This window comes from Hemiscyllium ocellatum, chromosome 4, assembly GCF_020745735.1.
Source record: "Hemiscyllium ocellatum isolate sHemOce1 chromosome 4, sHemOce1.pat.X.cur, whole genome shotgun sequence".
NCBI classification, from domain to species: domain Eukaryota; kingdom Metazoa; phylum Chordata; class Chondrichthyes; order Orectolobiformes; family Hemiscylliidae; genus Hemiscyllium; species Hemiscyllium ocellatum.
Window position 1 is genome coordinate 5,871,792 of NC_083404.1, and position 27,732 is coordinate 5,899,523.

Consider the following 27,732-nt stretch of genomic DNA (forward strand, 5'->3'; position numbering starts at 1 on the left):
GGCTCACGTCCACGTGCGCGGGGGGGCCAGCCTATCAGACGGCGCCTTACTGCCTCTCCCCTCCCACCGCTGACGGTTGGGCTCCGCGGGCGCGAGCCGGTTTTATTTTGTTGTTGGTGTCAGTTTTGGAGAAACGGTCGGTGAGTGACGGGGGCCCGGGGGTCGGGGGTCGGGGGTCGGGGGTCGGTGAGTGACGGGGGCCCGGGGGTCGGGGGTCGGGGGTCGGTGAGTGACGGGGGGTCGGGGGTCGGGGGCCCGGGGGTCGGGGGTCGGTGAGTGACGGGGGGTCGGGGGTCGGGGGTCGGGGGTCGGTGAGTGACGGGGGCCCGGGGGTCGGGGGTCGGGGGTCGGGGGTCGGTGAGTGACGGGGGCCCGGGGGTCGGGGGTCGGGGGTCGGTGAGTGACGGGGGGTCGGGGGTCGGTGAGTGACGGGGGCCCGGGGGTCGGGGGTCGGTGAGTGACGGGGGGTCGGGGGTCGGTGAGTGACGGGGGCCCGGGGGTCGGGGGTCGGTGAGTGACGGGGGCCCGGGGGTCGGGGGTCGGGGGTCGGTGAGTGACGGGGGGTCGGGGGTCGGTGAGTGACGGGGGGTCGGGGGTCGGTGAGTGACGGGGGGTCGGGGGTCGGGGGTCGGTGAGTGACGGGGGCCCGGGGGTCGGGGGTCGGGGAGTGACGGGGGGTCGGGGGTCGGTGAGTGACGGGGGGTCGGGGGTCGGTGAGTGACGGGGGGTCGGGGGTCGGTGAGTGACGGGGGGTCGGGGGTCGGTGAGTGACGGGGGGTCGGGGGTCGGGGAGTGACGGGGGGTCGGGGGTCGGTGAGTGACGGGGGGTCGGGGGTCGGTGAGTGACGGGGGGTCGGGGGTCGGTGAGTGACGGGGGGTCGGCGGTCGGTGAGTGACGGGGGCCCGGGGGTCGGGGGGTCGGCGGTCGGTGAGTGATGGGGGCCCGGGGCCCGGTGAGTGACGGGGGCCCGGGGGTCCGGGGGTCGGGGGGTCGGCGGTCGGTGAGTGACGGGGGCCCGGGGGTCGGTGAGTGACGGGGGCCCGGGGGGGGTCGGTGAGTGACGGGGGCCCGGGGGGGGTCGGTGAGTGACGGGGGCCCGGGGGGGGTCGGTGAGTGACGGGGGGTCGGGGGTCGGTGAGGCCGTCCTTTCGCGGTAAATATCCACCACGCGGCCGCGGCCGTTAGGGCCGCCCCCCCCCCCCCCCCAGGACAGGGGTGGGAGGGGAGAGGGCCGGGTGGGGTGTTGGGGCCGAGGACTGGGGACAGGGACAGGGACTGGGGTGGGGTGGGAACAGGGGACAGAGGACAGAGTGGGTGTAAGGACTGGGGGGTGGGGACCAGGGACAGAGACTGGGTGGGGTGGGGTGAGGCTAGTGACTGGGTGGGGTGGGGACAGGGGACAGAGACTGGGGGTGGGGACAGGGGACAGAGAGTGGGGTGGTAGAGACAGGGGCTGGGGACTGGTGTGTGGGTACAGGGGCCGGGAGGCACTGAGTGGGGACAGGGTCTAGAGGTGGTGGGGGGGGAATAGGGACAGAGACCAGAGAGAGAGGAATTCCAGGGATCGCAGAGCAGACAGGTCAAGGGGCCAGAGAGTGGACACAGCGGACAGGTCAAGGGGCCAGAGAGTGGATACAGCGGACAGGACGGAGCCATAGAGTGGAGAGCGCAAGAGCCAGAGAGAGAGCACAGTGCACAGGCAGGGGTCAGAGATGGACAGGGTAGGGGCCAGAGTGGAGTGGCTCTTGGTGGGTGGTGAGGAAGGTCAGGTCCAGAGTGGATTGGACTGGACCGGACAGAGAATATCTAATTGACATGTGGTCCTGCCGATCACCAGGGAGAGTGAAGCCTGTTATTAATGGGTTCGCTAGAATTGAGACAGTCTCCATTCGGCTGTGTGACTCAGACCCCAATGATTGAATCAATCATGTGAAACCATTCCTTTTGTATACTGTCCTTGGCGGTGGGAAGGAGGGGCTCTCTGTTACTTCTGCACGTTGCATCATTTTATTTTTGCTATCGGAACCATCAATCACATTATCTGAAAATTCAGAGGATCCCTGTATCTTCATGGTCATCAAAATGCCATCCTAATATTGAATTGTATCCAATAAGCATTATTGTACGTGTTGCTTGCCAACACATAATCATCTTGATATCTGCTTGCACAGCCATGAAATCAACATGATTGTCACGTTTCATAATTTTTTTATATTGCTTCAAATGTCTGGAATGTTAAACAGTACTTTGGCTATTAGGCTGGGATTGAGTATGTTGATGCCTCTGCTATATGACTGACAAAATAAACCTATGTAATGGGTGTGACATGCATCATCAGGCAAAACTTCGATAACTAACAGCACCTTTATGTTCACCGAGGGATTTGGGTTCATGTTAATCTTTTTGTTTACTTTTTTCTGTTACTGAATACTTTGAGAAGATTAATAATTTATACCTTATACTGAAGCAAATTCATTTTCTCCAGTCACCCTTTGAATATGGCTGGAAGAAATTGAATCTCCTGCTGATTTGCATCTGATTGCTTATCCAGCTAGCTATAATGTACCTTTTTGTTTGGATTGCATGAATCAAGGTTCACTCTTTGTTATTGCTTAGTTCTCTGATTTATGAGGTGACCATCATCACTTATAAATCTTCATTGTAGCTAGCCCTAACTATGACATTTATGATTATGTTTAGACACAATCTAGAACTCATCTCATTCCGAACACTAAATAGTGTTCAAAATTGATAAATATATAACATAGGCAGCAGAAGTTGAAATCCATGAGCATAGACTTTAAAAAGCAAAGCAATCTTAATATGGAAATGCAGATTTTAAAAATATAAAGTAATATAGAATACCTTTTTAATTTATATTGAGTGTAAGAATGGTTTCATACTGAACTTTTTAAATTCACTCATGGGCTGTGAGCATTGCTGTCTAGGCCAATGTTTATTGCTGATTGTCATTGTGTTTCAGCTGATGGTCGAGAGTGTGGTGCTGGAAAAGCACAGCAGATCAGGCAGCTTCACAGGAACAGGAGAATCTACTTTTCGGGCATAAGCCTTTCATCGGGAATGAGGTGCTCTTGAACTGCTACAACCTATTGGGCCTGGATAAACCGGCAATCTTGTTAGGCATGGAGCTCCAGGAGTTTAACCTAATAACATTGAAGGAATGGCAAACTTTCTTTTGAGTCTTGATGATGAGTGGCTTGTGGGGGAAGGGAGTGGTGGGGGGGGCAAGATCTTGCAGGTGGTGATATTCTCATGTATCTGCTATCCTTGTCTTTCTAGGTGGTAATGGTCATGGGTTTGGAAGATGTTGTCTGAGGAGCCTTAGTGAAGTTTTGCAGTGTGTAGATGAAATACACTGCTGCTACAGAGCGTCAGTGGTGGAGGGAGTGTATCTGTGTGAATGTGATGCTAATCAAGAATGTTGTTTTGTTCTGGATCATGTCAAGCTGCTTGAATGTTATTGAAGCTGTGCTTGCCCAGGCAGGTGGGGAGTATTCCAACTCCTCTCATTTGTAGATGGTGGACAGGCTTTGAGAAGTCAGGAGGTCAGTTTCTCACTGCTGGATTCCTAGCTTCTGACCTACTCTTGTAGCCAGAGTAATTATTTGGCTAGCCTTTTTTGTTATTATTCATGGGATGAGGGCATCGCTGGGCTAGGCCAGCATTTATTGCCCATCCCTAATTACTCAGAGGACAGTTAAGACTGAACCACAGCTGGAATCACACATAGGCCAGACCAGGTAAGGATGGTAATTTCCGTCCAAAAAGGATATTACTGAACCAGATCGGTTTTTCTGACAGTCAACAATCAATAGAATCTTAATTCAAGACTTCTGTTGAATTCAAATTCCACCAGCTGCTGTGGAGGGATTTGAACGCAGATCCCCAGAACATTATCTGGGTCTCTGGATTAACAGTCTGGCAATAATACAAGTAAGCTATCTTGTTCAATATCTGGTCAATGGAATGCCCCCTATTGGGGTTTCATTGATGTAATTGACTGTCAAGGGAAAATGGTTCAATTCTGTCTTGCTATTGTGGTATTTGTGTGATGTAAATGCTACTTGCCAGCCCAGACTTTGATAATGTCCAGGTCTTGCTGCATTTGCTCATGGACTGCTTCAATGTCTAAGGAGTCGTGAACATTGTGCAATCATCAGTGAACATTCCAATTTCTGACTTTATGATGGTGGGAACGTTGCTGATAAGAGTTAGAGATGTTTGGGTCTAGGACTCTCTCTCGACGAGCTCCTATGGTGATGTCCTGAAATAAGATGCTTCATTTCCAACAACTGCCAGGAACAGCATTAACCAGTTTTCTCCAATCTTCATTGATTCCAGTTTTGCTAGGGCTGCTTGATGTCACACTTTTTTAATGTGGCCTTGGTGGCAAAGTCAATTCTCACTGCTGTTCTGGATTTCAGCTCTATTATCCATATCTGATTTAGATCTCTGAAGAGGTGAGGAGCTGAGTGACCCTGACACAACCCAAACTAAGCATCAATGCTTAACAATTACCTATTCAAAGTGCTGCTTCACGAAATGTTGATGACACTCTCCATCGCATCTCCAATTATCAAAAGTTAACTGATGGGCCAGTAATTGACTTGAGTTGGTTTTGTCCTGCTTGTTGTGTGCTGGACATACCTGGGCAACTTTCTACATTGTTGGATTGATGTCAATTATATGTCTATATTGCAACAGCTTTACTAGGGGCTGAGCTTCACTTTAATTTCATTTTGTTTTAACGTACTGAATATAATGCCAATAACATAACTACACAAATGAACAATGGGGTTACTTCTTGAAAAGTAAATTTGAGCACCATTGAAGCAGTTGAGCTTTGTATATGGTGTTAATTGAAGTTTAAGGCCCAAACCAGAAAGATTTTAATAGGATGTTACAGAAGCAATACAGTACCTTCTGATAAACATTTTTTGCTCAACTGCTGTTGGCTTAAAAAGTATCTTAGCTCTTATTTGTCCCAAGGTGAACTGTTTTCATGGTTGAAAATAAAACAATTAAAATGTGTCTCATGATTTTTATTTTAAATTACGTTTGACTGTATGTAGCTGTCTGATTATATTATATCTTTCAGTTGAACAATGCATAAAGCTTCTAGACTCCTAAATAATGTGGATTGCAAAGCTGTGACGCAGCTTTAATTCCTTGTTCAGATGATTAGAATGATGTTGGAATATGCTGGAATAGACATGGATTCAGTAAGTTAAATATTTCCTTCCTGATTTATATTTTTAATTCAAAATATAATTTCCCTCTGAGATTACGCAGATAATCAAAATTTATATACATAGGTCTGAATATGAATAAGGATCCAGGATTTCAGGAGCGAATTACAGCAGATGCTGGAATCTGTATTAAAAGCAAAAAAGGCTGGAAATCAGTGGGTCAGGCAGCATCCATGGAGGGAGAGCAAGCTAACATTGGAGTCCAGATGACTCTTCAGTGAAGTTACTGTAGAGACTTTCAAAACGTTGCTTGCTCGCTCTCCATGGATGCTGTCTGATCTGCTGTGATTTCCAACACTGTTTGTTTTCATCCAGGATTTCAATCCTTTCTTAAATTTATTCTTTCATGGAATTGATATTACTGCCAAGATCAGAATTTGTTATCCATCCCTGGTGCCCTTGAGCGGCTTGCTTGAGCCAGGCTATGTAAATACGACAGATTTCCTTCCTTACGGGGCACTGAAGCAGATGTGGTTCTACAACAGTTGATGGTTTCTTGCTCACCAAAACAGAGGCTTGCTTTAAATTTAAGCATGTTATTCTTTATTTTTACATGGTGTTTCAAACTGCCTGTAATTACATTTATTCAGTTTGGAATTGTAGATAATCAAAATTAAACAACTTAAAGGAAAATTTAACCTCATAGTGATTTGTCAGTAATTCAGGCATTCGCTTAGTACTGAAAATTGACTTCTCATGAGATGTATTCTCTAATTTTTTTTTTGCATTTGCAGCCGTTTTGGTCAAACAAGCCATATGGTTCATCTCGTAGTATTATTCGCAGAATAGGTTCTAGCCTCCCTCTTAAACCATGTCCAAGAATTCACTTTCAGGTAAGGCAAACCTGTAACAAAGGAAGACAGTGAGGTCTGCAGATGCTGGAGATCAGAGTTGTGTGTGAGGTGCTGGAAATGCACGGCAGGTCAGGCAGCATCTGAGGAGTCAGGAAAGAAGGGCTTCGGCCCGAAACGTCAATTCTCCTTCTCCTTGGATGTTGCCTGACCTGCTGTGCTTTTCCAGCACCACACACTCAAACCGGTAACAAACCTTGTTTGAATATTTATAAGTTTCTTAATGTTATAAATAGAGGAATAATTGCTAATGTAAAGATAAATGAGAATTGTAAAGTTTTTTTTCAAACTTCTTTTATAGTGAGAGTGGCAAACTGTAGTAGTGGCTGGTTTGTACCTGTTATTGGGAAGAAACACATATTGAGTAATGCAGTTAGTTTGACAGTTCATGTAACTGGTTCAAGACAATATTGACAGATGACTAGGAGTTAGATAGAAATCCTCTCTCAGGGACAGTGAAGATTCTATATCACAGAAGCATTGTGGCTTGATTAGTGACTCAGTTTTTATTTTGTAGAATTTTTTAGGGTACTGTATAAAGCTTTGGTTTGAAGTAATTGTGTATCAGTGCTGATATACAAATGTCTGTGCTACAGTTAAAATTGGGTGAGGAGAAATGTAGATGTGACAGTTATTCACACGTCATTATTTCTTAAACATGTCATCTGGATTGAAAAGAAAAAAAAATGAATTCCATTATTGGTTTGGGTTAGTTCTTAGTGTTTCTCAAGTATGGATCTCTGAAAAGACTTTGAGCTTTAGAATGATGTAAAACCCAAATCACAAATTGCAAGTGGGTCCAGCTGTCCTATCTGCAGTTTACAGGAGCATTGCACACTAACAGTAGAGTCCGGAGTAGAAAGCAGGCTCACCACATATCATTTGTATCTATGACTAAGTACTTGTTTTCTTAACATAATTAAAATAGCTTTTTTTGCATGTAGAAGTTTCTTAGTAGTACATAGTACAACTTAGGTGTGACATCACGATTGCTAATCTATTTGGAAAATATTTCAAGCAAAAAGGTTTGAGAGCTAATTAACTTACTGCAAGTCAAAATTGAGAACTTTCCTTGTTACAAATAAGTTGGCTCAGTGTCTTGCGCTATTAATTTCATTGAGACTTATAGTCTGAAACAAAACATGGTACATTTTCTTCTGCTTGATAGTGATAGGAGAAAAAAAAGTGAATGTGCTATAGTTTTGGTGTCTCAATGTCAAGCAAAAAAATTTTGTTTAGAATATTGCAAATTAATAAAAGTGGATAGAATGTTTTCAGTTGTGGGTTGTAGGTAGCCTTGAAGTGAAAAATTGCTTTAAAGTTCAGATTCTTCTTAAATACATATCTTTTCATTCAATATTATTTATGGTTTCTCTGTTTTGGTCTCTATCTTTTGAGTGTCCTAACTGGTTCTATTAATATTTATTGTAAAGGTATCTTACCCAGAACATAAAATAAACTTGAGTTTGGTATTAATTGACAGATTGGTTGAAAAATCCATAACTGTCATGTTGAGTAGCTTGGGTGAAGAATGTTTTAATTGTGTTTGAAGGTTAGTATTTAGCTGTCACTTTTTGAATTGATTTTTAGAAATGGATGTACTACAAATTGTCAAGAATAACTAAGATGCTGAAGAAGCCAAAAGGAGTTTGTGATCTAGACATTTAATTGATTGTTCTGTTTTTAAACTTTGTTTCTTCTTGACTCCTACTTGGCTAATCACCTACAGTAAATGATATAAGGAAATATCAACACTTAGAATCACTTTAAGGTGATGAGCATTGGAATCCTTCCTCAAGTCTTTTATTTTTTGATTTTGTACAAACTTTTCTGAGCTAAGAGAATTGAATTATTACCTTCTGATAAAGAATATGCAGGGCTTTTGTAGTGGGGGAGGAGGTTGCTAGGTGAATTGTTCCTTCAGGTAGACTTTTCAGACCACATAGACTCCTTATGTGCTTATGGGAGAAAGTGAGAACTGCATATGCTGGAGATCAGAATCGAAGAGTATGGTATTGGAAAAGGACAGCCAGTCAGGCAGCACCCAAGGAGCAGGAGAATCGACCTTTTGAGCATAAGCTCTTTGCCACCTGACTGGCTGTGCTTTTCCAGCACCACCCTCTTTGACTCCTTATGTGCTTGAAACCATTCTGAGATTATATAAATTATTACTGTAAAATGCTTATCAATAACCTGTCACAAGTCCTCTGATATCTGAATGTCTGACTATTTTCTGTATTTGCCAGCCTTTTTCTATTCTGTCTTCCTGATAGTTCTATTCACATTCTGATCAAACTGTGCAGTGTACCTGCTACAGGTCAGTGCCTGTAATTGTTTACTAAAGATTTTGGTCTGGAGTTGCATGCAAGGTTATGTTTGTCCAGTTGATGCATGAAACGTAATAGCCCAAATCCTCTAAAGTTCAGATCAGTGAAATCTGGATTTAAAACTGTATTATGTATCAGATTTCTGTAACAGGTTTGGGTATCACATGCTGTACTTGCCCAGGAAATTCAGAGTTACCATGGACTGAGTTGTGCTGACAAGGATTCAGTGCAGATGTCTCTAATATGGACTACATTATATAATGCTTGCCTATATACAAAAGCCTGGAAATTTTATAATTAATTTTTGATGCGACTCAGTGATTAGCCAGTATGGCCTCAGACCCCAGTCACCCTCTTGAGGCAGTTTATGGTCCTCAAACTTACCTGACCCAACTACCCAATCTGAGTTCAGGACATCTCTAGCCTCAAGAGAAACTTACAATTGAAACATTCAAACATGCATTGGAAGCAAGAGTAAGCTACTCAGTCCATTGAGCCTTCTCTGTCATTTGTTAAAATTGTAACTGATCTGACCACTCCATATTCCTCTCTATCCCCAATAACTGTTCAACTCCTTGTTCGTTACAAATCTAGCTACCTCTACCATAATAATATAACATAAGACTATACAAATAGATGAACTGGCTATTTGATTAATTTTCTATTTCAGGTAAAGATTGCTGTACAATCTTTTAAATGCATCTAAATTAGCAGGCAGGACCTCGAGTTTAATATCTAAACCAAAGCAATAGCTTTGATAATACACTGCTGAACCGGAGTATAAATTTAAATTTATAAATGAATTAGATGAAAAGGGAGAAGCCAGTGATGGTGGACCATATAAGTACCAACAACATGGATAGATCTAGGGAAAGAGGGTATACCAGCAGCCAGAGGCTAATCTTTAGCAATTATCTCTGGATTCCTGATTGAATCACAGGCAATTAGGCTTTGCGTAAATAAGATCAAAGATTAATCTGTGGCTCAAAGATTGGTGTTGGGGGAATGGGTTTTGATTCCTTTATGCATTGACCCCAGTATTTTGAAAAGTGGGGGCTGTACCATTGGGATGTCCTGCAGCTAAGTTGTACTGGGACCAGAAATCTGACCCCTAACTAGGTTGGGGAAAGGATTCAAGTGAGTGATTGTATGGCAAAGTATCGGATAAGAGCAAAACGATAGAGCAGAGCAGCAATTTGGGTAATAATTACCAAAGTTCGGCAGGAATGTACAGAATGTACAAATATTCTTTAGCATTCGTACATCAGGCCAGGGATTGTAAAAATAGTTTAAACATTTGTAACAAAAATATGAATTGATAGCACAAATGGAAGTAAATATGTATGACCTGATGGGTATTGCAAAGATAGAGTTGAAAGGTTATCAAAGCTAGGACCCGAATGTGGAAGTGCATTGCACATATTGAAAATACAGTGTAGGGAAAACTGGTGGGGTTGCTCTGTTAAACAAATGACATTAATTGAGCTTAATTTGAAAGATTAGAATGTAGGCTCAGCTTTAGTCGAGACAAGAAATAAAATCACCATTGTTCCCAACAACCATAGGGCTGCTGTTATTAGAGATAACCTGAGGGTCACCAGAACTCCAGAGAGGGGACCTCAAGCTGCAGTGAATTGACCCTGCATGGTTGGCATCATTCTGAATTGCAAACCAGCAGTTCAGCCAACTTAAGCCAATTGACTGTCAGATAAGAAATAGTCAAGAAGTTTCATGTGGGAGAAGTATATCAACCCCTTTACAGGAGTATGGAACATACATGAAGAATGTATGTGGGACATGTATGAAACATACTACAAGAATCATGAGTGACTTTAATCTGCATGTGGATTGGGAGAATTAGATTGGCAAAGATACTTCAGAAAATTAATTCATAGCGTCTTCAAGACAGAGTTTATTTGATGAGTACATTCTGGAGGAGAAAGTGAGGTCTGCTGGAGAAGAGAGCTGAAAATGTGTTGCTGGAAAAGCGCAGCAGGTCAGGCAGCATGTTGCTGGAAAAGTGCAGCAGGTCAGGCAGCACATTCTGGAACCAACCAGAGAGCAGGCTATCCTAGATCTAATAATGTGTCATGAGATAGGCTTAATTAATGACCTCATGATTATGATGATGTGTCTGGGAATTTTTTTAAAGATTGACCTGAGTGTGCATACTGAGACATCAGAAGCATAAAGGAGCTTACAGCTTCAGTTACCATGAATATGTATAAACTGTTCTGCTAGCTATTCATTTTTACTTTTAAGTGGCAGTGACAATATATATATAGTTTTACAAATGATGAGCTATTACAAATACACCCAGGTGTATTTCAAGATTTGCTAGCAGTGAAGCAGTGTGTACATTCCAGGATCATTAATACCATTAGTTCCTAGAGGAAATTGGATGGGGAAATTGTACACACTATACTTTCAACAAACTTTCTGTATGAGCATAAGTTAAAAATGTGAAAGTTTAAATTGCACTTAAATTACCTGAGCAATTGTATTCCTATCTAGAAATAAGATCATCATGTTTTTACTTAGTAACATCAAAGGAATAAGCATCTTTCTGATTTTATTTTTCTATATGCTTGGGTGGGTAAAAATCATCCAAATGAAGAATATTTTCCACTGAAAATTATTGATTACAACATATCCACATGCATTTACCAAAGAATTGTGTACAGTATTAGCTGTAGAATTCTTCAACAGATCATTAAATGTAATTAGATATTTTAAGCTAGCTTCCCAAGGATGGTCTCAAACTCTGAACTTTGTTTCAAGTTGTCTTTAAATCAGAGAACTGATAAGAATTTTGGCACTGTGTGCAGAGAATAATCACCTTCTTCTTAAAACATCCTTAATAGATTTTCCATGGCTTTGGCGAAGCAGCTCAAAGTTTTTCAGAGTCCGAGTATGGTGCAGTTGCTTCCCTGGCTGACATAGGCTGGATTGTGTGTGACCAGGGGGAATCATTTAGCAAGCTGAGGTATTTTTTTTATCATCATTCTATTGTTAAAATCTGGAGTATGTTGTAAATGGTTTTATGAGCTATGTACTACTTTAGGCAAATTATCAAGAATATTGGATAGCCCACAATGCTGAAATGTAGCACCAAAAAAATCTTTTTGTCAATTATTGCCTAAACTTTTCTAGTACTGTTTTGATAACAGTATTGTAAATGATCTGTGAGGGTAAGAAAATTGCAATTGCCTCCAGACTCACCAATTCCAGTACTGTCTTGCCAGCATTCCCTCTTGCTGTAACCTTGATTCTACTGGTGATGTTGAACTCCCTATCATATTCCATCACCCGACATTGCTGTGGTCATTATCTGCAAAAGGTTTTAAATTCTTTCCCTACCCTGAAATCTCTTCATTGTGTTGTTACTGCTTATCTCAAAAACCTCCTTGGCTCTACAACTCTTCAAGACATCCACATTCCTGTCTTATGAGTTCTCCCAGCATTTTGTCATTGGTTGCTGTGCTTTCTTGGGCTAAAGCTCTGGAATTACCTCTTTAAACTTTATTGCCTCTATCTCTATCAACCTGCTTCAAAACTAACTTCAGAGCAACAAATAGCTGGTTCGTTTGTGGATAAGTCGCCGGGACTCGATCAGGTGTACTCTAGAACTCTGTGGGAAGCTAGGAAAATGATTGCTGGGCCCCTTGCTGAGGTGTTTGTATCATCGATCGTCATAGGTGAGGTGCTGGAAGACTGGGGGTTAGCTAACATGGTGCCACTATTTAAGTGATAAGGACAAGCCAGGGAGCTATAGACCAGTGAGCCTGACGTTGGTGGTGGGCAAGTTGTTGGAAGGAATCCTGAGGGACAGGATGTACATGCATTTGGAAAGGCAGGGACTGATTAGGAATAGTCAACATGGCTTTGTGCATGGGAAATCATGTCTCACAATCGAGATTGAGTTTTTTGAAGAAGTAACAAAGAGGATTGATGAGGGCAGAGCAGTAGATGTGATCTATATGGACTTCAGTAAGGCATTCGACAAGGTTCCCCATGGGAAACTGGTGAGCAAGGTTAGATCTATGGAAAACGGGGAAAACTCGCCATTTGGATACAGAAAGTGAGTCAGAGGTAGAAGACAGTGTGGTGGAGGGTTGGTTTTCAGACTGGAGGCCTGTGACCAGTGGACTGCCACAAGGATTGGTGCTGGGTCCACTATTTTTCGTCATGTTATATAAATGATTTGGCTGTAAGCATAGGAAGTATAGTTAGTAAGTTTGCAGATGGCACCAAAATTGGGGGTGTAATGGACCGCGAAAAAGATTACCTCCGATTACAACAGGATCTGGATCAGATGGGCCAATGGTTTGAGTGGCAGATGGGGTTTAATTAGATAAATGTGAGGTGCTGCATTTTGGGAAAGCAAATCTTAACAGGACTTATACACTTAAATGGCAAGACCCTAGGGAGTGTTACTGAACAAAGAGACCTTGGAGTGCAGGTTCATAGCTTCTTGAAAGTGGAGTCTCGGGTAAATCGGGTAGTGAAGAAGGCGTATGGTATGATTTCCTTTATTGGTCAGAGTATTGAGTACTGGAGTGGGAGGTCAAGTTGCAGCATTTAGACTGCTTTCCTTTATCAGTCAAAGCATTGAATACAGGAGTTGGGAAGTTATGTTGTGGCTGTACACTATGTTGGTGAGGCCACTTTTGGAATATGGAGGGCAATTATGGTCTCCTTCCTATTGGAAGGATGTTGGGAAACTTGAAAGGGTTCACAAAAGACTAACAAGAATGTTGCCAGGGTTGGAAGATTTGAGCTATAGGGAGAGGCTGAATAGGCTGAGGCTGTTTTCCCTGGAGCATCGGAGGCTGACATTATTGAGGTTTATAAAATCATGAGGGGCATGGATGGGATAAATGGACAAGATCTTTTCCCTGAGTTGGGAGAGTCCAAAACTAGAGGGTACAGGTTTAGGGTGAGAGGGGAAAACTTTAGATGGGACCTAAGGGGGCAACTGTTTCACACTGCATCCCGGAATGAACTGCCAGGGGACGTGGTGGAGGCTGGTACAATCACCACACTTAAAAGGCATTTGGATGGGTATATGAATAGGAAGGATTTTGAGGGATATGGGCCAAGTGCTGGCAAGTGGGACTAGATTGGGTTAGGATACCTGGTCAGCCTGGGCAAGTTTGACTGAAGGGCCTGTTTCCATGCTGTACATCTGTATGACTCTCTATTACTCTAAGACGAGGGAAACCATCCAGTTGCTAGCAGCTCTCAAACTCCCTCTCTGTCCTCTCCTGTAAAATCCACTTTCAGCCTGTAAGCCTGACGAAAACCAGTACATTCTTCTTGCAGCAGTTGCTGTAAACTGTTATTTTAACTAAGTTCCTTTTTGAAGCATGAACCAGCCATCCTGTGTTTCCTAGAAACAAGTTATTTTACCTAATTTATAGCAGAAACAGTCAAACATAACTATACATTTAAACATTATACTCATTGTTCAAATAGTCAATATAATAAAAATTGCATCTCTCAAACCCAAGGTAATATTCTAAATACTTGAGTCTTTTAATATACAGATTATTTCTTACAATGCCAGTGAACAATGCTGCCTAAGAATTGAAATTGTAAAGCAATAAGTAGCTTTATGACCATTTAATTATATGGGACATTGTCCATGTTTAAATTTCCTTTTTAAAAACTCTAGTTAAGTTGCCAGCATTTCTTCCTTGCAATTCTTTTTTTGTGTTCACAGATCAGAAATTCCACTGGAAGGTGGTGAAGATTCTGAACATGAGGGTTCATCTTGTGCAAGGCCTATTAGCAGGCAAACTTCTTTACCAAATTTAAGGAATTGTAAAAAGGAATCTGCAACTCCCACAATGGCCAGTGACGCAGCACTAGAAAAAATCCATGTATTGGAGAATGAGCTTGCTAAGTTACGAGAACAGATTGCAATGATTGTAACTATACAAGAACAAAGAAGTTCTGCGGCAGGTATATACAATATTCAATTAAATCATTGTTTCAAACAGTACCCACCTGTACATATGTGTACCTACTCATGCCAATTCTAAAGGTTACAAGGTATTTTGTTGGGACAGACTTTGAGAATTGTTTGTTCATATTCTGATATTGAATTGTTGCTTTGCTATCTATCTTTTTGTAGTAGGACACCCAGATCCCTCAGCATTTGATCTTTTAGTCTTTCACTATTTTGGTATGCTTTTTATTCTTCCAGTCAAAATGAGCAATTTCAACAATTTTCCTGCATTATATATCATTTGCCAGAACCCTGCCCACTTACCGAATCTACCTATATCCCTTTGTAGCCTCCTTATGTCCTTTTGGTTGTGGCATGTCCTCGTTTCGTGGTCTATCTCTTAGGCATCTGGTGATAAAGTTGCGTGGGTATCCGTTTTTGGCGAATACCTTGTATAGGTGTTCCTCTTCCTCTTTTCGCAGTTCTGGTGTACTGCAGTGTGTACTAAGAGGAACACCTATACAAGGTATTCGCCAAAAACGGATACCCACGCAACTTTATCACCAGATGCCTAAGAGATACACCACGGAACGAGGACATGCCACAACCAAAAGGACTAGCCACACTACCATACGTCAGGAGCGTCTCAGAACTGACAGCCAGACTACTGCGACCCTTAGGACTCATAACAGCACACAAGCCAACTTCCACACTCAGACAACAACTCACTAGAACAAAGGACCCAATAGCCAGCACGAGCCAAACTAACGTAGTTTACAAAATACCATGCAAGGACTGCACAAAACACTATATAGGACAAACAGGAAGACAGCTAACAATCCGCATCCATGAACATCAGCTAGCCACAAAACGACACGACCAGCTATCCCTAGTAGCCATACACTCAGACAACCAGGAACATGAATTTGACTGGGAAAACACTACCATCATAGGACAAGCCAGACAGAGAACAGCCAGGGAATTCCTAGAGGCATGGCATTCATCCACAAACTCCATTAACAGACACGTAGACCTGGACCCCATATACAAACCACTACAGCTGAAACTGACACCCGGAAGCGGCAAGAACAAACCACTATAAATACCGGAAGAAACATCAAAGCAGCGCTTCACAGGAGGCTCCAATAGCACTGATGATATTCCCTAGCCAGGGAACGAAACGTTTGCAGCAAAAACTTCCAGCTCGGCGAACAGAACCACATCAACCCTTTCTAGTCTAATATCTCATATCTTATTCTTCTCCTCTACAATATTCTTCTTGTCCTGAGTGAAAACCGATGATAAATATTCATTTAGCACCTCTCCAATCTCCACAAGGCCTACACACAACTTCCCACTTCTGTCTTTGGCCCTATTCCTACCCTTGTCATCTAAATCAAACACCTGGCCTGGTTCATTACCAAGCACCAGATCCAGTGTGGCCTCTCCTCTTGTCGGCCCTTCGACATACTGTGTCAGGAAACCCTCCTGTACACATGACAAATACTGATCCATCCAACGTACTAACATTTCCAGTCAATGTTGGGGAAGTTAAAGTCCCCCATAATGACCACCCTGTTCCTTTCACTCCTACCCGGAATCATTTTGCCAATCTTCTCCTCCACCTCCCTGGAACTCTGCGGAGGCCTATAAAAAACTCCAAGCAGTGTGACCTCTCCTCTCCTATTTCTAACCTCAGCCCATACTACCTCAGTAGACGAGTCCTCGTCAAAAGTTCTTGCAGCCACCGTTATACTGTCCTGAACTAACAAGGCCATGCCTCCCCCTCTTTTACCGCCTTCCCTGATCTTAAAGAAAGATCTAAACCCTGGAACCTGCAACATCCATTCCTGACCCTGCTCTATCCATGTCTTCGAAGTGGCCACAATATCGAAATCCCAAGTACCTATCCATTTTGCAAGCTCACTTTTTTGGATACTTCTGGCATTGAAGTAGACACACTTCAAAACAGCTTGCTCCTGTGAGTATGAAACCGTGTCCCTTTCCTCCCTACTCTCATCCTCCTGTGCACTGGAACTACACCTCGGGTTTCCATCCCCCTGCTGAGCTAGTTTAAACCCACCCGAATAGCACCAGCAAATTTCCCAACCAGCATATTAGTACCCTTCTGGGTACTACATGTGCAGCTAAAAGTTGGTACCATTCATGGGTTAATGGAACAAAGGTTAAGCCTATATTAGTTCCAATTATTACTGCTCCATTCTGATATCTTCCATTTTGTGAACAGGATGTATCCTTATTTACTAAAATTGTCCACTTAATGTTGAATTTTCAGGCAATTTTGTGTTATGGGTCAGTCATCCAGAAACTAGGTTGATACTAATGATTTATTTTCATGTGAGATGCCTGTGAAGTGGGAAGGGTTTTTCTCCCACCTACCTAGTTGGATGTGCACCCAGGGTCCAGTGATGAAAAGGCAATCTGGTGCCGCCCAGACTCAATATTCTGATTTCTCCTTTCTCATTTCTTTCTCATCTTACTTTACAAAACAGTTAATGAGTATGGCCTTGTATAAAGTTATTGAATTTTACTGTATAACTAATAAGAAAGAGAACTGTGATGTAATACTTCATAATTTTGTTGAATGAACATGCAGAGAATGTATTTTGTAGATGTGACAGAGAAGTTAACATGGTGATTGTTTATGCAATTCCAGTGCATCTTTGTGAATAAGTCTCTAAAATATTCATGACTGAAATTTCTGTTGTTTTTCTTTATTCCTTCTGGTTCAGTGACACCTGGTGCTGTTCCTCCTTGTGCTGCTCCCACACCTCCCCCACCACCTCCCCCACCTGTACCACCCTCACCTGCTTTCCAGCGTAGTCAATCTGTGATTGACCTCATCAAAGAAAGAAGAGGAAAGAAAGCTGACAGTAGTCAGATTACAACTAGTCATACTCCGCCAACTCTGCCAAACATGTTGGATGTTTTAAAAGACATTGATAAAGTGAAGCTACGCTCTGTAAAGAAGTACGTATTTTTAAGATTCCTTCCCTTGTTCTTAGCTAATTTTTTTTTTCACCAATTCACTAAGGCTCTTCAGATGTTAACAATGGAGTTTGTAACTGTCACTTATGTTATCCTCTATCTCTAGTCAAGTTTTAAGATTATTTCAGAATCGTCATACTGGAAACATATAACTCTGTTTCTAAAATAGTTTTTGTGAATATAAAAGTATGCACTATAAAGATAGGCAATACCAAGCAGGCAGTCAGGCAGTATCGATGGAAAGAAACTTCTCACGACCTGAATAATTCGGTTATTTCTCCACAGATGCTGGCTGACTTGCTGAACATTTCCAGAATGTTTAGCTTTTTACTTCAACTGGTTAGGAGAAGGTGAGGGAGTTGGGGTAGCAAATCAAACAAGCTCCTTATATTCTAGGGATTGAGTTGGCCTTTGTGAACAATGAACTTGGTACTACTTGTAAGAAAATGAAAAACACTGTGAGGATGTGGCACAAAGGAAAACGAAAAAAATTGTTTTGAGCTTTTAGGAAATCAAAATGAGAATCTGAAAATTTTGAGGTGCAAACAATTCAGGTTACGAGAGCATTTTAAAGTTAAAGTTATGCTGTCACAATTTTGTTGGGAATGTGCCACTTGTTTAATAAGAATGGATTGTTTTAGCTTTGTTTTGTAACCATCAAATTCATGGCTAAGTAATAAAACCAGCACATCTAATGTTTATCTTTTGTATCCCTGCTATTGTGTCTAACTTGGTATTGCAATACGATTTTAGGAAGCCTAATTTGATTTTTAATCTCTAAACTAAAATAAGACTATAAGACATAGGAGTAGAAGTTGGGGCAATTCGGCCCATCGAGTCCACTCCACCATTCAATCATGGCTGATGGGCATTTCAACTCCACTTACCAGCGTTCTCCCCGTAGCCCTTAATTCCTTGTGACATCAAGAAGTTATCAATGTCTGCCTTGAAGACATTTAGCGTCCCGGCCTCCACTGCACTCTGCGGCAATGAATTCCACAGGCCCACCACTCTCTGGCTGAAGAAATGTCTCCGCATTTCTGTTATGAATTTACCCCGTCTAATTCTAAGGCTGTGTCCACAGGCCCTAGTCTCCTCGCCTAACGGAAATAATTTCCTAGCATTCACCCTTTCCAAGCCATGTATTATCTTGTAAGTTTCTATTAGATCTCCCCTTAATCTTCTAAACTCCAATGAATACAATCCCAGGATTCTCAGCCGTTCCTCATATGTTAGACCTACCATTCCAGGGATCATCCGTGTGAATCTCCGCTGGACACGTTCCAGTGTCAGTATGTCCCTCCTAAGGTGTGGGGCCCAAAACTGGACACAGTACTCCAAATGGGGCCTAACCAGAGCTTTATAAAGTCTCAGGAGCACAACGGTGCTTTTATATTTCAACCCTCTTGAGATAAATGACAACATTGCATTCACTTTCTTAATCACGGACTCAACCTGCATGTTTACCTTTAGAAAATCCTGGACTAGCACTCCCAGATCCCTTTGTACTTTGACTTTATGAATTTTCTCACTATTTAGAAAGTAGTCCATGCTTGTATTCTTTTTTCCAAAATTGCAAGACTTCGCATTTGCTCACATTGAATTCCATCAGCCATTTCCTGGACCACTCTCCCAAACTGTCTAGATCCTTCTGCAGCCTCCCCACTTCCTCAGTACTACCTGCCTGTCCACCTAACTTCGTATCATCGGCAAACTTTGCTAGAATGCCCCCAGTCCCTTCATCCAGATCATTAATATATAACGTGAACAGCTGCGGCCCCAACACAGAACCCTGCGGACACCGCTTGTCATCGGTTGCCGTTCCGAAAAAGAACCTTTTATCCCAACTCTCTGCCTTCTGTCAGACAGCCAATCCTCAATCCATACCAGTAGCTCACCTCGAATACCATGCGCCCTCACCTTGCTCAGCAGCCTCCCGTGTGGCACCTAATCAAAGGCTTTTTGGAAGTCTAGATAGACCACATCTACTGGGTTTCCATGGTCTAACCTACTTGTCATCTCTTCAAAGAATTCCAGCAGGTTTGTCAGGCACGACCTCCCCTTACTAAATCCATGTTGACTTGTTCTAATCCAACCCTGCTCTTCCAAGAATTGAGAAACCTCATCCTTAATGATGGATTCTAGAATTTTACCAACAACCGAGGTTAGGCTAATTGGCCTATAATTTTCCATCATTTGTCTTGATCCTTTTTTGAACAAGGGGGTTACAACAGCGATCTTCCAATCATCTGGGACTTTCCCTGACTCCAGTGACTCTTGAAAGATCTCAGCCAATGCCTCTGCTATTTCCTCAGCCACCTCTCTCAGAACTCTAGGATGTATCCCATCGGGGCAGGAGATTTATAAGACCATAAGACATAGGAGTGGAAGTAAGGCCATTTGGCCCATCGAGTCCACTCCGCCATTCAATCATGGCTGATTGGCATTTCACCTCCACTTACCAGCGTTCTCCCCGTAGCCCTTAATTCCTCGAGACAACAAGAATCTACCAATCTCGGCCTTGAAGACATTTAGCGTCCCGGCCTCCACTGCACTCCGTAGCAATGAATTCCACAGGCCCACTACCCTCTGGCTGAAGAAATATCTCCGCATTTCTGTTCTGAATTGACCCCCTCTAATTCTAAGGCTGTGTCCACGGGTCCTAGTCTCCTCACCTAACGGAAACAATTTCCTAGCGTCCACCTTTTCCAAGCCATGTATTATCTTGTACGTCTCTATTAAGTCTCCCCTCAATCTTCTAAACTCCAACGAATACAATCCCAGTATCCTCAGCCGTTCCTCATATGTTAGACCTGCCATGCCATCAATTTTAAGACCTTGTAGCTTTTCTAGCACTTTCTCTTTTGTAATGGCAACCATACTCAACTCAGCCCCCTGACTCCCTTTAATTGTTGGGATATTACTCATATCTTCTACTGTGAAGACTGATGCAAAGTACTTATAAAGTTCTCCAGCTATTTCCTTATCTCCCATCACTAGGCTTCCAGCATCAGTTTGAAGTGGCCCAATGTCTACTTTTGCCTGTCGTTTGTTTCTCATGTATTGAAAGAAACTTTTACTATCATTTCTAATATTACTGGCTAGCCTACCTTCATATTTGATCCTCTTCTTCCTTATTTCTCTCTTTGTTATCCTCTGTTTGTTTTTTGTAGCCTTCCCAATCTTCTGATTTCCCACTGTTCTTGGACACTTTTATAGGATCTCTCTTTTTCTTTAATACATTTCCTGACTTCCTTTGTCAACCATGGCTGTCTAATCCCTCCCCGGATAATTTTTCTTTTCTTGGGGATGAACCTCTGTACAGTGTCCTCAATTATACCCACAAACTCCTGCCATTTTTGCTCTACTGTCTTCCCCGCTAGGCTCTGCTTCCAGTCTATTTTTGTCAGTTCCTCTCTCATGCCCTCATAATTACCTTTATTTATCTGTAACGCCATTACATCCGATTTTGCCTTCTTTCTTTCAAACTGCAGACTGAACTCTACCATATTATGATCGCTGCTTCCTAAGTGTTCCCTTATTTTAAATTTTTGTTATAAAGTCTGGTTCATTGCAAAGCACTAGGTCCAGAATAGCCTGCTCCCTTGTGGGCTCCATGACAAGCTGTTCCAAAAAGCCATCCTGTAAGCATTCCATGAATTCCCTTTCTTTGGATCCACTGGCAACATTATTTACCCAGTCCACCTGCATATTGAAGTCTCCCATGATCAATGTGACCTTGCCTTTCTGACATGCCTTCTCTATTTCCCGGTACATGTTGTGCCCCTGGTCCTGACCACTGTTAGGAGGTCTATAACACAACTCCAATTATGGTTTTTTTGCCTTTGTGGTTCCTCAATTCCACCCTCACAGACTCCACATCACCCGACGCTATGTCATTCAGTGCCATAGATTTAATTTTGTTCTTAACTAACAAGGCAACCCCCACCCCCTTTGCCCACCTCCCTGTCTTTTCGATAAGTTGAAAATCCTTGGAGGTTTAACTGCCAGTCCTGACCCCACCCTGCAACCATGTCTCTGTGATGCCTACCACATCATAATCATTCACGATGATCTGTGCCGTTAGTTCATCTGCTTTGTTATGAACGCTACGAGCATTCAGGTAAAGTGCCTTAATGCTAACTTTCTTATCATTGGAGATGTTGGAAGTCATCAGATGTCCTAAGTTATCCTTCCTTTTTGTTGCATTCCTAATCTGCCTCAAGTTTAAATCCGCCTGCATACATGCTATCCTGCTGCTTATCTTTCCATTTAACTCCATACTCCCTGTTGCTTTCACTTCCCCCCCCCCCCCACCACCACCACCACTCAGGAGTTTAAAGTCCTACTGACCACCCTATTTATCCTCTTCGCTAGAACATTGGTACCTGATCTGTTCAGGTGGAGACCGTCCCAATGGTACAGATCCCCCCTGTTCCAAAACTGATGCCACTGCCCCATGAAGTGGAATCCCTCTTTCCCACTCCAATCCCTTAGCCACGTATTTATTCCCTAATTTTCTTATCCCTATGCCAATTGGCACGTGGCTCGGGCAGTAATCTGGAGATTATGACCCGTGAGGACCTGTACTTCAACTTCCTTCCTAGTGCTTGATAATCCCCGAACAGGTCCTCCACCCTAGTCTTGCCTATGTTGTTAGTCCCAATGTGGACCACAACAACTGGATCCTTCCCCCTCCCGCTCCAATATCCTTTCAAGCCGGTCGGAGATGTCCCGCACCCTGGCACCGGGCAGGCAACACACCATGTGAGACTCCCAATCCGGCTTGCAAAGGATACTACCTGTCCCCCTAATTATAGAATCCCCTATAACCACTACTTGTCTATTTGCTCCCCCTCCTTGAATGGCCTTCTGCACCATGGTGCCGTGGTCAGCTGGCTCATCCTGTCCAGAGCCCTTTTCCTCATCCATACAGGGAGCAAGAATCTCATACCTGTTGGACAAGGTCAGGGCTGAGGCTCCTGCACTCCTGAACTCAGGTTCCCCCTACCTGCCTCACTTACAGTCACATTCTGATGTCCCTGATCACTGACTGAATGGGAATTACTTAATCTCCCAGGTGTGACTGCCTCCTGAAACAAAGTGTCCAGGTAACTCTTCCCCCTTCTGGATATGCCGCAGAGTTTGAAGCTCAGATTCCAGATCATCAACTCTGAGCCGGAGTTCTTCCAGCAACCAACACTTGCTGCAGATGTGGTCACTGCTTTTCACAATGGGATCAGCCAGCTCCCACATCATACAGCTACAGCACATCACCTGCCCAGCCATCTCTGCTTAGTTAATTACTATTACTTTGTACAAATTTGAGTTAAAATACTTTCTGATGCCTCCCTGCTATAGTCTTTTTCTAAAACCAATTAATAGATAAACCAAAAAAGTAAATTTTTAACCAGTCACTGATAAAGAAACAGAAAATACTTACCTTAACAAACCAGAGTCCTTATTAACTAGGTTAGAGGAGGAGGGTGGGTGGGAGACACTACAGTTGTAGAGTCTCGAGTTTAGCCACCTTCCTGATTTATATACTCCCTGCTTTCCTTCCCGGCTGCCCCTCTGGTCGTCGTCACTTCCCCCTGCTGCTCCCGCTCCTTCTGTGAAGAACAAAAAAAACACCACTGCCCGCTACCGGTAAGTAATTTTAAAACAAACTGTCTTACCTTAGCTGTAGTCTTCCGGGTTCATTTAACCTCAGCTGCTGCTCGCACTCAATATCCATTGGTAGTTTTAAACAAAAATGAGAAACCAAACAACTACTGCAGAAAGACCCATTTTGTCAAAACTTTTTGCCTTGATTTCAACAGGACAATTTGCAAGAAAAAAAAGGGAGAAAAATCCACTTTTCTGTCTACTCCACATCATTTTATCCTGCTTTTTATTGGAAACATATCTATTTATTTCATGAATGTGTTGCTTGATTCTGCCCCCACTACACTCTGCAGCAGTGAGTTCCGCAGATACACAACCCTCTGAGAAACGTGGTTTCTCTTTATCTCAGTTTTGAACTTACCTTCTCTCACTCTACATGTATCCTCTTTGTCAACACAGTACCACAAAGAGGGACATCTGATCATAGCCCACCTCATCAATCCCCTTTAGTATTTTAGAAACCTCAGTCAGACTCCCCTCTTCCCCCCTCCCCCCCCCCGCCAAATTCTTCTGAACTCCAGCCGCTCCTCGAATGCTGCCTGAACTGCTGTGCTCTTCCAGCACCACTAATCCAGAATCTGGTTTCCAGCATCTGCAGTCATTGTTTTTTACCTGAGTATAAGCCCAAGCTATTCCTCATAGACCAGCCCTTCCTTTCATTCCTGGGTCTGGTGACCTCCCTCTGAACTGCCTCCACATCGTTCCTCAAGTAAAGAGACCAAATCTGTATACAATTCTCCAGATGTGGTCTCATCAGAGCCTTTATGTAATTGCAACAATACTTCTTTACTTTTATAATTCATCCTTTGGCATTGAATGCCAGGGTTCCATTTGCCTTTCTTAGTATATGTTGCACCTGCGTGCCTACTTCCTTCAATCCATGCACTGGCACTTTACATCTGCTTCCTGTTTAAATAGTAACTAGCCCTTTTATTTTTCTGGCCAAACTGGACAACCACACAGTTACCCATACAAAACTCCACCTGTCAGATTCAGGCCCATTCTCCTTACCTATCCATGTCCATCTGTAAACTCTATTGCCTCATCACTGCCTGCTTTCCCATCTATTTTAGTATCATCTGAGCATTTTGTTATGTTACAATCTGTCCCTGCTTGCAGATCATTTATTGAGATTGTAAATAGTTGAGGGTCTGCCTAACATCGTATCATCGGCGAACTTTGCCAGAATGCCCCCAGTCCTCCTCATCCTGATCATTAACGTGTTTTGTGTTTGCAACCAGCAAGTTAGTGACTGTGTACGCAGCCAGCAACACCTGCTTGCAAAGTTCAAAATACTATTCAACATTAGATATGTTTCTCCAATTGCCTAGGTTTGCTAATTAAACCTGAGCACATTAAGATTTAGGATTGTCAAGTCATGCTTGAAGTTTGATGCGCTTTCACGTACGGTAAAGTATATGTATTAGTACACAGGACTGTTCTTTATGGACAGAAAGAACATGAGCGCACATTTCACCTGTTGCACTTGATCAGGTGAGAGCCATTCTCTGGATCATTTCTCAGGGCGATAACACTCTCAATTAGAGCCCATTGGCCAACCAATATGCAGACCACAATTTATCAATATTCCTGAGAAATCGCAAACTACATTGAGAGATTGAAGGTTAGCCAGTGCATCACCTTCTGATGAGGAGAGGAGACAATGTTAAATCAGACTAATCATATATTATTATCAGTAGCAGGTAAGTTCAAATTAATGAACATTCAAAAATACAAGCGATAATGAAGATGAACCAAAAAGATTTCTTGATATAGTATTTGACAATGTAAGTCTTTTAACAATAAAAATAATACAATAGCTATTTTTTTAGAATATGTTGCATAAGGTTTGTTAAAAAGTTTGTGGTAAAATTTAGTTGTATGGTATGGATTAGAAAATTGATGGTAAGGAAATAAAATTTGATGTAAATGAAAAGTAGCTTCAACTGGTGTTGTAAAGTGCAGTTATAAGTGACTTGAATTTAAAAACAAAAATAATCGCATTACAGATCTGTGGATAATTTAAAGCCAAAACTAGACCAAGGTACTGCAGATCCAACAGCTTTAATAGCAGCAGCTTTGAAACGCAAATTTGCACATCACTACAAAAATGATCATTGTAGTGAAAATCGACCTTCAGACTCTGACTTCCAGGCGAGCACAGAACCCCCAAAGGTCAGTGGAAATTTATTGCAGCTTTTCAAAACTCATTTCTTTTCAACTAGTGTTTCAGAAACATGAAGCTACTGATCTGAAGTTGAGGTAATGTCTTTAAATTTTGTACATTTTATTTTGTGATGTCCTCTTCTACTTTATAGAAAGAATGCATTTTTCAAAATGCTGCAATATCTGCTAGCTTTCAACTTTCTATCTCTATCACTCCTCTTAGTCCTTTAACTCTAACCTTTATTACATTCGCCTCCTCTATTTCCCCACCTTTTGGTTTCAGAGTCTACAGATGTCTGGGCCCTATTCTGTTTTTCAATTCTATTTTCAAGTTCAATTCAGAATCAAACCATTAGTCATCTTTCTAACTCACTCAGCCTTCATTCCTTCACTTATTATATCTATTGATTTGTTCTATTCTGCAGGTCTAATTAAAGGTTAAAAATCAAAGTTTGTGAGAAGATTTGTAGCTCGGGTGCTCGTTGTTGTGGTTCTGTTCGCCGAGCTGGGAGTTTTTGTTGCAAACATTTCGTCCCCTTTCTAAGTGACATCCTCAGTGCTTGGGAGCCTCCTGTGAAGCGCTTCTGTGCTGATTCCTCCGGCATTTATACTGGTTTGAATCTGTCGCTTCCGGTTGTCAGTCGCTGTCCGCTGCAGTGGTCGGTATATAGGGTCTAGAGCCTATATACCGACCTTAAACCCTATATACCGACCACTGCAGCGGACAGCGACTGACAACCGGAAGCGGCAGATTCAAACCAGTATAAATGTCGGAGGAATCAGCACAGAAGCGCTTCACAGAAGGCTCCCAAAAACTGAATATGTCACCTAGAAAGGGGACGAAACGTTTGCAACAAAAACTCCCAGCTCTGCGAGCAGAACCACAACAAAGGTTAAAAATGCTGTATGAATGGAGTATTGGAATTGACTTAATGATGAAATTTTATACTTTTTTCTTTCTAATAGTTTGGACAACACATGCTGAAACCAACTGGAAAGAGAAAACCATTGTTGGAAACGTCATCTCATTCTTGATTGGAAGCTCCAGGCCGGGGAGGAAAGGTTATACGTCTCCTCTACGTGACTTTAATTTGCTTTGGACTTAATTGTATGAAGAAATGCTGTCACTACAAAATTCTCTGCAGTTTATGTGAGCAATATTTATGAAATCAGGTTTCCAAACAGTTTGGTTCACTGTCTTTATATGCCAGTTCGTGTTTTGCACATATATTCACAGTGAAATGACCTACTTGTTGTCAAATTGTAACATATGAAGTTATCGTGTTGCTGTTTGTACACTTGTCAATACGGCACCTAAAGGGAACTAAATTGGTCAGGTAGCTTTTCTATAAATTATATTTTAAATAAGCCATAGCATTTTATTTCTGCTTTGGTTTTCACATTACCACAGCTTAATATTGCTGAAGTGGTGGTAACTTAGGGCAAATATTGTAGGTTTATAATAAGTTATGCTGCACACTGATTCTAAAATTTACTTACCCATCATAAGCCCTTTTGATTACTTGATTTTTAAAGCTTTTCAATTTTTGTGTTCATTTCATTTTATTTTGATTGTGAATGCTGATGAAATTGATGTACTGCAGCACTACAGTCATCATTGCACAAGGTGTGACTTTCTATGAGTTGGTGTTGAGTCATCACTTGGTTTGTATTGATGATTGCTTACTGGTTTTTAGCTCCTGACAGCCCAATCCTTCGCGTGTAACCAAAACTTTCACAAGTGACTAAAGATGAACCAGCTGAAAAAGATGGTATATTAACTACGATCCTTTATAACTATTTATTTTATAACAAGTCCTGATTGGTAAATGCTCATTTGAAGTATTATTCCTGAAAATCCAGAACATAGAAGGTTGCAGCATACATGCTCAGAATTTTAATAATTGGGTGAAAAATGTTTCTGTATATCTTACACTAATGACTTTTGTACAGGATGGTAGTCTAGCACTGTCCTTTTGTACTTTTATTAAAAGAAAAACTTTAAAGTAAGAATATTTAGGAGGTTAGACCAATCAACAGGATGCCTGTTATTGCATGGAATGTATTTACTACACTACAAATACTGAAATTCTCAAGATCCAAATGCAGTGGAATAAGGAAGTCTAAGTTCAGAGGACACAAAAATACTTCAACATTTTTAATTTCCATTTTATACAAAATTTAAATTTTCAGTGCAGATACTCAAATTTAGTTTTTTATTTCCACCGAGGGGAAACATCTTAATCTAGTTTTTAAAATGAGAAATATTTTCTTTAAGGTGGGGTGCAAGCTGTTTAATGTTTGAAAAGGTGCATCATCTTGAGCACAATAAAATTATTACCTGAACAAATGACTTTGGAAAAATAAGGTGAAGCTTTTAATAAGCTGGAGTAGACAGATGCAGAAAGAGGAATTCTTTTTTGTAAGCATAAGTGTGTGTTTTGAAACATGCCTCTTTTTACAATAAACCAGTACATTTGTTCCCCAA

General features: G+C 42.2%; 1 protein-coding gene across 2 annotated transcripts; it reads left to right on the forward strand.

Annotated features, from left to right (window-relative positions):
* Positions 1-62: 62 nt before the first annotated feature.
* mtfr1 (mitochondrial fission regulator 1) lies at positions 63-27,732 on the forward strand. 2 transcript variants are annotated; one of them, XM_060822673.1, is made up of 9 exons: positions 66-140; positions 2,985-3,087; positions 5,121-5,244; positions 6,006-6,104; positions 11,314-11,435; positions 14,175-14,416; positions 17,156-17,393; positions 25,088-25,253; positions 26,211-27,732. In XM_060822673.1, exons 3-9 carry the CDS (start codon positions 5,200-5,202, stop codon positions 26,277-26,279), a joined length of 981 nt encoding a protein of 326 aa, XP_060678656.1. In that variant the 5' UTR covers positions 66-140; positions 2,985-3,087; positions 5,121-5,199; the 3' UTR covers positions 26,280-27,732. The 2 variants fall into 2 exon arrangements, with proteins under 2 accessions (XP_060678658.1, XP_060678656.1); XM_060822675.1 differs by lacking the exon at positions 2,985-3,087 and having other exon boundaries at positions 63-140.

What these genes read in the sequence shown, in the direction of transcription:
- mtfr1 (XM_060822675.1), top strand. Translation starts at nt 5,200, where the DNA reads ATGATTAGAATGATGTTGGAATATGCTGGAATAGACATGGATTCA. An exon ending in GTCCAAGAATTCACTTTCAG is followed by an intron (nt 6,105 to 11,313) that starts GTAAGGCAAACC and finishes CATCCTTAATAG; the next exon opens with ATTTTCCATGGCTTTGGCGA. An exon ending in AAGCTACGCTCTGTAAAGAA is followed by an intron (nt 17,394 to 25,087) that starts GTACGTATTTTT and finishes ATCGCATTACAG; the next exon opens with ATCTGTGGATAATTTAAAGC.